Raw genomic sequence first — 14,865 nt, 5'->3', positions numbered from 1 at the left:
CAGACTTCCACTGTGTCCTGTACTCTGCCGGAGGACCGTATGCGTAGTACAGAGGGGGGAGTGTGTAGAGAGAGTACTATTTATTATTCTCGTATTTTGTTTTATTGCTATATATTATTAGTTGACATTGACGGTTAACCAACTGCCACTGTACGTATGTTAAGATTTTTAGTATAAACCTTGTATGTACCCACTGTACCATCATATTCGTTAAATAAAACCTACAGGGTGATTCAGAAGTTATCTAAAAAAAATTCTGGATGTACAGGGGACTCTTACAAATACAATTTTGTAAAGAAAAAATTAAAAACGGCAGTTCGAAAATTATTTAAAAATACACTTCTGCACGACACTGGAAACTGGTCCACTGTAAAACCTGACCTCACACAATACGACCGGCATGGCGGTGTGATAAAAACGGACAAAAACTTTCGCAAGGAAAGAAATAAATATAATTTATAGCACCTATTTCATATCGGCAAATTCAAATGCTTTTGCCTTTATTAATTAATAAAATTAATTTGTGTTTTAAATAAAATCATTTGACATACCCAATGTTACAACAACAATTCTTCAAAATTTTATCCACTAACGTGTGAACACATTTGGGTCCGTCTTACTCACTTTTTACGAACTAACACAAATGATGTCTTGCTTCACCTTAACACAAATGTTTCACCATAATACAAATGTTGTCTTGCTTCCCCATAAATTAAAACGATATCCATCAACTCCGAGTTGCTATACACGCAAACCATTTTTGACACTAACTACTAAAAAACTGTTGTAGACACCACAGATAACAGGTACACACTATCGCTAAGGCCACGTGGCTCTCCACGCGTATTGCGAATGGGTAGTTCGCGAACCAACGAGTTAAAACGAACGATTCTTCATAGTGAACTAAAAGAACTAGTTCCCTATTCTAAAACAAAGTAGTTCGCGCGAACTATTTGTGTCGATTTTGAACGATCTTATGTTTCGGTCTGTCAAAGCATAAAGCAGCGCACAGCGCATTCATTTCGTTCATTCATTACGAGTAGTATAGCAAATGGGCTACCAAGCCACTTCAAGGTCACCACCGGGCTGCCGCCATCCGTAGCTGGCACCGGGTCTCCAGCAGCAGCTCCAAGGTCACGCTGAAGAAATGTCAGTGGGATGCCTGCGTCAGAGGGGGGAGCCGGCGGCCAGAGTCAGCCTGCAATGCTGGAAGCCGGCAGCGGGCTGCGGGGGGCGGCGGCGGCAGAGGCGACGGCCTCTTGGTACCAATTTTTTTGTTATAAGGTAGAAAATATAAGAAACGAGCGCTCACGCGTGTGTTTAAGATAACAACATGATGATGTAACTTTCCTGGAATATGGCCGCAGTTGTGTATGACTAATACCAGATAAGATGTTAATATAAACAAAGCGGAGGCTTCAGATAAAAATCGACTAAAAGTACTCATGACAAAAATATTATTTAAAAAATAAATCCCGTGTCGAATCAACACATGAGTTGTTCGGTTTTAGCGTTTGCTTTGATACTATTTTGAATGTATAAGTTTTATTTTTTAATGTAAACAAACATATTTCTCCGGCTTCATATGAGAACGTGACTATAAAGTCAACAAAATTTAATCATATCCTTATTATCGCATAAAATAATATTACGCCGACAATCGAATATTTACGTATAAATATGAGTTGGGTAAGGTTAGTTTATGCTATTATTAGAGTATGCATATACAGGGTGTCCACCGTCCGTATGTTTTAAATGGATTTCACATTTGAATTATTTGAAAAAATAATAGCAGCTATTTTTTATTGTAAAGGTTGGCATGACTCACGTTGGAAACAATGATGACGTCATCACACCATCACCCTGTAGCTGTGGTCCTAGTGTGGGAACTTGTAGATAAGCGGGTGATGAAATATTTCATAATATTTCATAATGTTGTGCAATGGCTTTAACCGCCCCGCGTTTCAGAGGCTTTTGATGCAAAGCTGGATATAACCGGTTATAACTGGAAATAGCCGAACGCTTCGACTATAAAAGCCTGCGGACTCGTGAAAAGGTCTCATTTGCTTTCGAAATTTGTTCGAGTGCACGTGATTGTTTTGTTTGCTTTTCAAAGTCGTGTTAAACTTTTTTTTATTGAAATACAAAAAGTCAGTTGCCGAGACCGTGCGTGATGTCAGCTGTAAAATTATTAAACTGACCAAAAAATCGTTGACTCTGTTGAAGACCGATGACAAGATCAACAGACACATCAAAATTATAAATAAAATATCGGTGTAATAAACGATGCAATCAAAATTAAAATTCACAAGATTGATAAGAACGAGAATATATTCCGTTTGGAAAACAATTTGGCGGTGCTGAAATATTATCATGAACAGCTAAAACAACTAAAAATTAAAAATAAATTGTCCGGAGGTTCGGTAGAGTTTATTAAAAATAAAACGTGTGTAGTTAACGTAAAGAATAATGATGAATATTGTGTTTTATAGAGCATAGTCTCTGCTCTACATCCAGCTAAAGCACATACAGCTAGAATTTCATTATATCCCTATTTTCGTGATGTATTAAAATTTGATGACAGAATTTCCTATAATTTTAAAACAAATTCCAAAATTAGAGCGTCTAAATAACTTGGCAATTAATGTGTACGGCATTGATAAGAAGAAAGTCCTGCCGGTATGCTTGAGTAAAAGCGATAGCAAACGAGTTATAAATTTACTAATGGTCCCGGCATATTCGGTTCAAGATAACGATTGTGATGAAACACCTGTTTATCACTTTGCGTGGATAAAAAACATGTCGCGCTTATTATTCAAACAATTGTCGAAACATAAGACTAAAAAATACATCTGCAATCGTTGTCTTAATCACTTCTCCGAGCAGCGTCTTTTAGATGATCACTTAATATATTGCAATTATAGAACAAATACTTGCAAAGTAGAGCTACCAGGTGGGCAAGAAAAATTTTTACAGTTTAAAAATTATCGTTTTAAAGAGAGGGTACCGTTCGCCGTTTATGCCGATTTTGAATGCATTTTGGAACCGTATGACGAGAACAATGATCTAAATTTAAATACTCAAAATGTATAAAAACATACCGCGTTTAGTGTCGCCTATTATCTTAAATGTTCATATGATAATAGTCTATCGCATTTTAAATTGTATCGGGGTAGTGATTGCCAGGAGTGGTTCGTCCGGGAACTTGAACATATTGTCGACGAGGTGAATAACATCCTATCTCACCCGAAGCCCATGGAGCCTTTGACTGCAGTGCAAAAATTCGAACATGACAACGCGAAATTTTGTCACATTTGTGAAAAACCGTTTACCAGTTTCGATATCAAAATTATGGACCATTCACATCTAAATTCGGTTTACCGGGGGCCTTGTCATAATTCTTGTAACTTAAATTATACGGACAGTCACGTTATACCGGTCGTTTTTCATTGCTTGTCTTCTTACGACAGTCACTTAATCATACGTCACTTGGCTACGTCATTTGAGGGCAACATTTCACTTCACCAATAAATAAGGGAAAACATATTTCCTTCACAAAAGATGTAAAGAATATCAGAATTAAATTGAGATTTATAGATTCTTTCCGGTTTATGGCTGACAAAATCGAAAAATTGGCCTCATACCTCGATGACAGCCAAAAAAGAATCACTAAATTTCATTGTGATTCGGAGGAGACTTTCCGTCTTTTGACCAGGAAAGGTGTTTTTCCTTACGATTACCTAAATTCGTGGGTAAAATTAAATGACGTAACATTACCGACTAAAGACGATTTTTATAGTAAACTGACTGATGAAGCTATTTCAGACAGCGAGTACGAGCACGCTACAAATGTCTGGAATACATTTAACATTCAAAATTTGGGGGAATATTCGGACTTGTACTTGAAAACTGATGTTCTACTTTTGGCTGATATTTTCGAAAATTTCCGTGAAAATTGTCTAAAAACTTACGGTCTTGAGCCTTTACATTATTATACCTCCCCCGGCCTGGCCTTTGATTCCATGCTCAAAATTACTAAACAGTACATAATAAGTACATCATGTACTATGATGTAAATAACTTATATGGCGCGGCAATGTCTCTTTCCCTTCAAACCGGAGGATTCGAGTGGGTACCCGTCGATCAATTCTACAACTTGAATATAACCGATTTAGCAGATGATGCTGAAATCGGTTATATTTTAGAAGTGGACATTGAGTACCCGCCCGAACTTCATGAACTCCACAAAGTCTTACCCCTGTGTCCGGAACAAATGGTTCCCCCAGGAGGCAAACAATCAAAATTATTGACAACTCTTTTTTCGAAAACCGGTTATGTTATCCATTACAGACAATTGAAACGGTGTATTTAGCGGGGATTAAAAATTACTAAAGTACACAAAATTCTTAAATTCAACCAATCGGCTTGGTTACAAAAATACATAAATTAAAATTTCTATAAGTTAATGAATAATTCTGTTTTTGGTAAAACAATGGAAAATGTGCGAAAGCATAAAGACGTTAAACTGGTCACACAATGGGAGGGTCAATATGGGGCAAAAAATTTGATCGCGAAACCAAATTTTCACAGTTTAACAATTTTCGATGAAGACATGGTTATAGTAGAGATGAACAGACTCAAAATTAAGTTCAACAAGCCGATTTATGTTGGATTTAGTATTCTAGACCTTTCCAAAATTATACTTTACGATTTCCATTACGATTATATTAAACAAAATTTTGGCAATCAGGCTAAATTATCGTACACGGACACTGACAGTTTAATCTACGAATTCACGGACATTGACATTTACAAGAGCATGAAGAGAGACATCCAGCTATTTGATACATCAGACTACTCCGAAGATAATGCGTACGGTATGCCTCGAGTCAATAAAAAAGTACTAGGACTTATGAAAGACGAAAGCTGCGGGAGAATAGTTACCGAATATGCCGGGCTCAGAGCTAAAATGTACTCGTATAAAGTCGAGGGAAAACCCTCAAATATGCGTATCAAAGGACTTACTCGATCAGCCGTAAAACACATTACTTTCGAAGATTTCACGAATTGCCTATTTAATCAAAACACACTGGTTAAAGAGCAGAGACTTATACGTTCCAAACATCACGATTTATATACAATTAAACAAAATAAATTGGCTCTCAGTCCGTACGATGACAAGCGCATAATAAATTACGTCACCACAGACACGATCCCGTGGGGATATAATTTCCAACAAGCAGCGACTTGTTCGACCACTCCCATGGAGTTCTAAGTCGAAATAAATAGCGCGATATAGTAAACGTTGACATCATTCGTCTTTCTACCGTTGTTCGCGATGGCCGACTTAGACATTCAATTGCAATACGAACTTGTTAAAATTTCACAAAAGACTTACGAAGATTTCCTTCAAAAAGCCATTTTTGATGATAATTTTCAATTAATTGACAAAATTCTGGAAAAAATCGTGATTCCCGACCGTGTAATATATTGGCTAGCTTTGCGTGATAAATGTAACATCGGGTTGATGAAAAAAATCTTTGCCAAAAAACTTCAATACGATATATTTATCGAACAACTGCAAAATATTTTCCAAAAGGAATATATGTCTCATATTAGCCTCGATATTTTACGTCAAATTATAAAGAGTCATTATCCAATATTAAATTCATTTAATCGGTATTATTTGGAAAAATTATTGGTCAACGGTGATCCGTCATTGGTTGATCGACATAGTCAATGTTTCTCGGCAAAAAATATTTTTCTAAATTACAAAGAAATCGATTGGTCAATAGATAAGGCCGTTTGTGAGGCCGCCTACTTTACTCAATATAATTTTTTGGAAACTTTACACCGGGTAATTAAAGAAAATAATTTAATTTTTAAATTAAATGTAAAAACTAATGAAACACATAGGCAGCTGATGGTATGGCTCCAGGAGAACGTCTCCAAGGGTACCAATGGTCAAGGTGTTGGATGGTCATCTGGCCCAGACAGCAGCAAATGGCCATCAAAATTAGTTGGAGATTATTCTCAGACATTATATATGTTAAATAAATATTATTTGTAAATATTTTTTTTTTTTTTGTATTGTATATAGATATTGTTTTATGTAAATATATTATATATTAAGGAAAAAAAAAATTATTATTTAATTAATAAATTTATATATTTTTATATTTGTGTTTTATTTCACTTTAATTTTAAGTAATAATAAAAAAAAATAATATTGTTTAAATATGAGTGTGACAAGGAAAAAATAAAAAGAGAAAAATATTCAATAAAAAACATTAATATTCTTTAAATATGAGTGTAACAAGGAAAAAATAAAAAAGAGAAAAAATATTCAATAAAAAAGAAACATTAATATTCTTTAAATATGTGTATGTGTGACAAGGAAAAAATAAAAAGAGAAAAATATTCAACCAAAACATTTATTTTGATAAAAAATAATAATATAATATAATAATAATAATAATTAAATATATGAAATATATTATTTTTGCCCCGCTGTGGTGGTGGTCTCTAGGCATCCGTGGGCTTCTAATAGCCTCTCTCACTCTCACTCTCCCTGAGATGTTTATAGGGAATTTTGGGCCTGACTATTCTATTCACACAGGATCTGTCGTTAACGTTAAAAATGGAAATTTCCTTGCACCTGAAAGCCAATTCTTTTTTGTATTGAAATCCCTGCAAGTCGATTATGTACATAGCTGCTGATGCTGCTACTAATAAGTGCGAACTATGCTTGTCAGAGGGTTATAGTACACGATCCTATCGTGAATTATAAGACAATAGGCTGCGGTCTCCTTCGGGATATTGTCATTAGTACCGAATTCCAGTCTAATGTCTACAGTTCCCGATTTTAGAACTTCATTCTGACAGGAACAATCGACGACTACCAGAGGAGCCATATGCTTGTACGTATATGTAGTTAGAAAAGGCTCGTTATCCTTCTGATAGTATGAATGTTGGAATTGAGCATACATGTCATATAGGATGGCATAACAATTCTTTGAAAAATCCACATTCAAGTTATCGTACGGGTACGAATCGGAATTTAGAAAAAACCTTGAAATTGGTCAAATTGCAATGATCAAACTGGTTCATGGCCTTGTCAATCTTATTCTTACGGGCCACTTGGAAGCCGAAAATTATGAATCGAGGCTTCTCCAGGTGTGAAGGGGTTTTTATGCTCCTAGTATGTGTCCGGGTCTCGGTAAGCAAGGGGTACTCGTGCAGTTCCAAGCTACGGAAAGGTACAGCCAATTCTACGTTTCTGTTGATATATTTCAACAATTTCAAACGTACCGCATCAGCCACCGATACATGTGGCACCTTCCACGAAACTCTCTGTAGTTGTACATGGAGACCCTCATCGTCGCCAGCAACGCCCACGATGGCGTTCGTATCAGTGGAGCCGCGGATAAGTACCAGCTCCTGTCTCAAATTGACGATAATTTTCTGGAAATCTTCCCCAAATCCGATGCATATCCTCAGAGGGATGCATACGTCGAAATTGCCCTCGGCATCGGTGAAATGGTCGCCAACAATCCAGCCGGCATTATCCAACTTGATGTTTTCATTTTGACTGATTGACGCGTAGTTCTTCATGAAGGTCGTGAGGCAGGGGTTTCACGATCTATTCACAGGTATACCAATCAATTCGTATCGGATTTCGTCGAACAGCAGCAAAATGCCCATCCTGTCGAACTTTGCAGTCGCCGAAACCGTGCCATCAGCTTTGCACAGTCTACCTCTGATATACAGAGGACTATAATATGGAGCCGTATACGTATCCTGCTGCTGAATCGGGATGCGGATTTCATCGTTGTTGTTCAAGTTCGTCGCTGAAAGGGGACGCTTCTCGAAATTGACTATGGCATTATCGAAGAGCGGCTTCTCCAACACATTTAGAATATTAGAATTCATTGTGACGTGGCAGTAGCATTTTGTAGCCCAGGGAGTACAAAATCTTCTTGTTTTGCGATGTGAACCCTTTAAACGTCACAGGTAGACTAATTGATTTCGCTCCAGGTGAGGCTTTTAAAGGTTTTCGGCTGTGACCGGTGACAGCGAGCCCAAAGCCACTCCGGATTCTAAGCCCCATTCCTCTTTAGGTGCAGTCTTATCGTGATGACTTCTCCACGGAAATTGATCAAATCCCCGTCTTGATCCACTATTTTAACGGTTACACCCTCGATGCGATGCTTGTTGACCGGCAGGTAGATTACGTAGGCAGGAGAATCTATTATTTTATAGCCAGGACCGATTCTCGGGAAAAATTCGTGTAAGATGTGACCCGGTTGACCGTTAATGAAACTGTTCGAAACGAGATTGCACTCCACACAAACACACAAATGGCGTTGACTTTTTGAATTTTAATAGGATTATTGGATTCGTGAAACTTGTTCGCCTTTAATTTACGGTTTTTATATCCCAATAATCTACCTATACTGTAGGGTTTGTTGAAATTAATTGGCGTGTTTGCTTTAATTTCACACTTTAACGTATTTTTATTGGATTTTATGGAAACAAACACTAAATTATCGGGGAGATTAGTATCGGTAGTAGTGAACTCGGCTAAATTATTATTTATGTACGTATTTATATCTTCTATCTCGTAGGATCCCTCCGGTATTTTTATAACTTTATCAGCATCACCGTAATAGAAACGATTATTCGTAGAATCAACATTCGGTATGGAGTGGTAGGCTAGAAAGTCCGTAAGCCCGATTACATATTCAGCATCGTCCTCGAGCTCAATAGGCGGGTAAAACTGTGAACTCAGAATCGATGAATCACTCGATAATGTAAGCGTATATGACATATCAACACACACGTGCACTGTTCTGCTTGGATGACTCACGCCGACTGACCGTGACTTTATCAGCGTGACTCATTATATAGGAATTTCAGACACAGATGTCCACAATTCACCGTATCATACGTCTGGTATTGTTTATGATTATATTTGACGCGACATGACTTTAGATATTTTAATAATTCCACAGGCGGTCTCAAATTACCGAAACTATCGAAATATACGGCTTCAGGTCCTCTCTTGCAATATGCCGTCCAATGAGTACCTGCACCGCTATCAATTTTGCGTATTTAAGTAAATCTTGATCGGTGAAGGCGCGATCGGTAGTTTATCTAGTCATTTGCCGGCTTTCTTGGTCTTGTTACAACACTTCTTCTTCGTCTTATTCATATACAGTCCAAGTCCTTGTAGATAGGGGCGTAGGTAGAAACCTTTGCCGAGAGCTATTGCCTCCATTTTTTCGTTGTGACTTTGAGATTCCTTAAGTTGGGTGGCTGCATTCCGAGCATCGTTTACAGCCTTGGCGATGTCCGCAGCTCCACCAGACAGAGCATCGAGAGCGCTAAGCGCAGCGAATATGGGAATCACAGGCAGGAGACCGCCGGTCTTTGGAATTGGAATTACGCGGGCCTTTGGATGTGATATGCCTCCGGTGGAGGCCTTCTTCATGCGTTCGGTTACTCGAACAGCCTTCTTCACGGCATCCTCAACGGTGCTAGCCCGACGTACAGCTTTGCCAATTTTATCGGAAACTTTGCGGAATGTTAGAGCCTCGCCAGATTTTTTTCGCAGGTTTCTTCCTCTTGGGCTTCGCGATCCCCCAGCCCAATTTAACTTTAGCAGCCATGGCTCCGGCTACTCCTGCAGCGGCTGCCTTCTCAGCCAGTGAGGAATCTTTCGCGAACACCCTCTTCAGAGCTTGATGGGCTAATTTTCTGTCTGCTACGTTTCTGCTCGCCACGTCGGACACTTTAGAGTACTCGATATCGTGGTTCTTGCATGCGTTATCAAGGCCGTTTATGCCTTGGTCACCGCGAGCAAGTCTTTTGGCCAACTTGGTGCCGGGGCTACAGAAACAATATCCGGGAATATGCGCTTCGAAAGGTAACTTGTTGATCAAAGAATTGAAAAGTGCCATGTTATCTGTACCACGCACGCGAACAAACTATCGACTACGTATACTGGAACGATCCCAACGAACTGGTGGATCGACATAGACTTTTAATGGCCTCCCAAGAAGCGGGAAATTCCAATCAGATAAATGAAATGAACAGCATCATCGAGGAGCTTCTGGAAGCCAAATTAATTGCACCACGTGATTAATTATTGATTAGTGTGTGTGGGGTAGCCGTTTAGTAAACATGTCAGCTGTAAAGAGGGATATTGTTAACGAATTACATAAGCCTGCAAGAGTTAATTTTAATAGGCGAAAGGTAGTAATTCACGGGCTAGATGATCTCTTTCAAGCCGATCTCGTGGAGATGATATCATATGCCAAATTCAATAAAAATTATCGTTATATACTGGTTGTAATAGATGCCTTCTCAAAGTACGTGTGGACTGCTCCACTTAAAACAAAATCCGGCGAAGAAGTCGCTAGTGCTATGAAAAAGATTCTCAGTACTGATAGTCGAATACCTCGTAATTTATAGACTTATTTGGGCAAGGAATTTTATAATAAACACTTTCAAGCATTAATTCGGAAATTTAATATTAATCATTACTCCTCGTATAGTAGCAAGAAAAGTTCGATTGTGGAACGTGTTAATCGGACACTAAAATCCATAATGTATAAATAATTCAGCTTTAACCTTTCGCTGGTACGATGTGTTAAATAAAATTGTGAAAAAATATAACAACACCAAGCATTGGAATGAAGCCAGCGTCCGTGAACAAAAGCAATGAAAAGATACTTCAGAGTTCGTTTTATAATTATCCACGTCTGTCAAAGTTCAAAGTAGGTGACCGGGTGAGAATAAGCAAATACAGAGAGGTGTTCGTTAAGGGTTACACCCCTAACTGGTCTAATGAAATTTTCACCGTATCCAGTATTAAGAGGACTGATCCTGTTACATACTTACTGTCTGATGCTCAAAGTCAGCCAATAAAGGGTCTATACAGAAGAGCTGCAGAAGGTCAAGCATCCTGACGTCTACCTTATAGAGAGGACAGTGAGGAAGAAGGGAGATCGAGTTCTAGTGAAATGGCTGGGATTTGATAGCACTCACAATAGCTGGATTGATAAAAATAGCATTGTTTAATTTTTTTTGTTATCTTGATATTGTTAAAAAAATCACTATTATTAAATATTTATTAATGTATTATATATTTAATTTTTTTATTATTAAGTATATATCACTGTATTTATTTAATTTAATAAATGAATTTAAAAATATATCAGATTTTTATTTATTTTTTAATTTTAAGGGGAAATAGGGAAAATAAAAGAAAATAATTTTAATTAATTATTTTATTAAATATTTATATCATATATACATATATTATACAGAACATATGGAAGAGGTTAAATTTGATTGATTTTGTTTACAAGTACAGGTTCAATAATATAAGATAATTTTTTTATTCTTTCTTGAAATCGGACACGGTCGATTGCGTCATGCATCCAACGCTCGCCACATCTAGCTGTCCTGTGGGCGTAAGCCCAGTGGATTATGTACCGGGTGTTGGTATGATCGTTGAACTGGACCCTCTTTTTGATCGGTGATGTGGACATTACGTATCTTCCTCACAATCTCAATGTACTTGATGTCTTCCTTTAAACATTGGATATTTGCCAGGAATTCATTTAACCTCTTCATATATTCGGCTTCCATATTTTTGTTACTCCACAAATTCCAAATTTGTGGTATTGGCAACCATGCCCTTGCTCACTAGGTATACAGGCTTCTCCTGAACTAGTTTCTTCAATTCGGTAATGTCAGAAGCCGAAATTATTTTTATGTAGCGTTCGGGTAAACTGACTTTGCCCTCTGCCAATGTCACTACTACTCGAGGTCCAAACTGGCCCAAGACAATGTCGATGTCTTCTATTTTGTATTTTACATCAACTTCTAGTTGACTGGTTCTAATGAATGGCTTCACTAATGCTTGTTTGTTAATGGCAGCAAACATTTTTTTCTTTTAATAATTGTTTTCGATGTATACTTTCAATGTTCAACGTCTCACACTCGAATGAGCTGGAGACGTTCCAGACCGCTATTTTATTCAATTTGTAAATGCTTGCTCAGCAAAAAAATAGATGACCTCATGACTATGACATCATCATCATCCACACATTCCGCTCTTTGTGTCTAGCCGACATCCGCTATAGAACCATGTTATTATCAAGAAACAACAACATAATAACTTATTACATTATTTATTACCCACATTCTTTAATGTTTATACTACGCCCCAGACTCTAGACAAACTTGTGGTGACATGTTTAAAGCAGCCGACAAACAGCCGCACCTGCTTTCATACACTCTGATTATCATCATTCTCACACGCATTCCGCTCTTTATGTTTAGCTGACATCCGTTATGAGCCCATGTTCTTACCAAGTATTTCTTAAAATATACCTAATAAATCATCACAATATTTAGTGTCACAGATAACTCGCTAACATGTAGAATTATAACCTTGGGGGCTCGAGACTGTTTACTTAGCTCGATAAATATTGCAGACCGCTTATGTTACCATGTTGCCATTTTTTAACTCTCGCGTTTCTTATATTTTCTACCTTATAACAAAAAGATTGGTACCAAGAGGCCGTCGCCGCTGCCGCCGCTGCCGCCGCCGCCCCCCGCAGCCCGCTGCCGGCTTCCAGCACCGCACGCCGACTCCGGCCGTCTGCTCCCCCTTCTAACGTAGGCATTCCGCTGCCTCACCGCATGCCGGCATCCCGCCGCTACCCCACACGCCGGCACCCCGCACGCCGGCACCCCGCTACCGCTCCACACGTCTGCACCCCGCTGCCCCCCGCCGCTGCTCATGCAGGCACCTGGTGCCGCCTCTGACGTCACGCTCCTCGATGCCGACCTCCTGGTCATTGCCGACGGACCCCGGCTTCTTCTTCTGCAATCCAGATCCCCCACCCCCGCACCCCACTGACACTTCTTCAGCGTGACCTTGGTGCTGCTGCTGGTGACCTGGTGCCAGCTCCGGATGGCGGCAGCCCGGTGGTGACCTTGAAGTGGCTTGGTAGCCCCCTTGCTATACTACTATTACGTCTGCTCAACGAAACAGCTTAGTGTATAATGATTCGAATCGAACTGAAATAGTTCGCGAACTAAAACAAACAATTCTTCAATACGTACGATTGCCATGCGGACATGAGACGGTAGGCGTACGGAATATAAAAGCGCATCTATAATTCCTAGGATAAGGGGTTTTAAAGTTAGAAAATCGAAAACCTTGCCAGCTATTTCTAGGAAAAAAAGTCTAATTAACATATTTTGTAAGAAATTCCAGCGGCAAAACAGTTTATTGTACTTTAGATTCTTAATACACTGTGTAATGTGCATATAAACAAAGGCAGGAGAGGTACTTTAGATCGTTTTGTCTGATTGGATGAATATTTACGAAAAACCTATTATACATTAGACTATTTTGCCTTAGTTTAGATCATTAGATTTTTTTGAGTTTAGAAGTAAATGAATAAGCGTGTTATTAAAAAATGCGCAACAGTTTTAGATTCAGCGCTAATGTAAAACAATGTAACCCGCTCGTAAATATTACTAATTTGAAATGATTAATTTTTAAAACGCAGTGGTACATTTGCTAGCTTATTTCAGTACTTCGCCCTTTAAATGTAAACGAATCTGCATGTACATTTGACCGAGACTGAACGATCGCAATCGCGCCTGGCAACGGGAGAACGAGAAATGCTTTTGCTAGTGACTCATGTCGTCGAATATCTAAAGTAGTTCGCGAACTAGATTTAAGAACTAGTTCATTTGGAGCAAGTAGTTCTCGAGAACTAGTTCTCCGAAATGAACTATTATGCCCATTACTAATTGCGAATGACGCTAGAGACTACAGTTGTCCAGCTATGTAGTGGTTGAATGTACTATAACTTCAATATTTTTATTTTTTAATATTAACTACCTTGTTCACAGGCGTTTGAGACGTCTTATACCTATCAATGATTTCATCTACGCGTCTCTTTTTTACGAGCAGGCGACTTGGCATATATTTTAATCCATCCACAGTTGCTGAAATTACTTAGTTATTAATAATATATATTTGTAATGACCAGTATTATTTTCCGTTTTGTACAAAGCCGTTGGCCATTTATTTATTAATTAGTTTAATTGGGTGAGAGCAATTACCCGCGAGTCAAGCCGAAGCCGTCCGTTGCCCCACTCTGTCGAGTGCCGCGCGCATAATCCCCCAAGACTCTCGCTCAGTCAAGGGGGGATTGAGGCAATAAAACCAACGTTCCTGGACGAAAATCCTCAGTTCATATCTTGAACTCGAAGAGCTCCAGCTCCAGCCTGAGGACCACCCCGAGGACCACCCCGAGGACCTGAAACCGACCAGAGACCGCCATCCGACCCAAGGAGTTAGCCACCGGGAGCAACTACCCGAAATAAGTAAGCAAATTGTATTTTCCTATATTCACTTGTCCTGCTATGGTATAAGTCTGGCCGTTTTGAACTTTGGCAAGACAGTACGACCATAGCGTTGTCGGCGAGGGTTTGGCTGGGTGTCTCACCGCCCTCGTTCGACGAACGTTGTCCGTCACGTCAACCGAACTGCTGGTTTGTGTGGGTGTCTCACCGCCAGCGGAAGACGCTGAGTGCAGGTTCGTACGGCAGCAGCGTTATCGGCGAGGGTTTGGCTGGGTGTCTCACCGCCCTCGTTCGACAAACGCTGTGAGCCCCTTTACTGAAACTGCTGGTTTGGCTGGGTGTCTCACCGCCAGTAAAGGACGTGAAGGTGTCAAACTGTACAGCAGCAGCGTTGTCGGCGAAGGTTTGGCTGGGTGTCTCACCGCCCTCGCTTGATAAACGCTGTAGGGCACAATAACCGAAACT

At 39.2% G+C, this 14,865-nt stretch overlaps 1 protein-coding gene across 1 annotated transcript; it reads left to right on the top strand.

Moving 5' to 3' along the window:
* The first annotated feature begins 4,939 nt into the window (after positions 1 to 4,939).
* Positions 4,940 to 6,070, top strand: LOC111692158. Its single transcript, XM_023455952.1, has 2 exons — positions 4,940 to 5,857; positions 5,917 to 6,070. Exons 1-2 carry the CDS (start codon positions 5,339 to 5,341, stop codon positions 6,055 to 6,057), a joined length of 660 nt encoding a protein of 219 aa, XP_023311720.1. The 5' UTR covers positions 4,940 to 5,338; the 3' UTR covers positions 6,058 to 6,070.
* Positions 6,071 to 14,865: the final 8,795 nt, after the last annotated feature.

Source organism: Anoplophora glabripennis, unplaced genomic scaffold (assembly GCF_000390285.2).
Source record: "Anoplophora glabripennis isolate ALB-LARVAE unplaced genomic scaffold, Agla_2.0 scaffold858, whole genome shotgun sequence".
Taxonomy (NCBI): domain Eukaryota; kingdom Metazoa; phylum Arthropoda; class Insecta; order Coleoptera; family Cerambycidae; genus Anoplophora; species Anoplophora glabripennis.
Note: the sequence above shows the minus strand (reverse complement) of the source record. Positions and strands in the feature narration are given on the sequence as shown.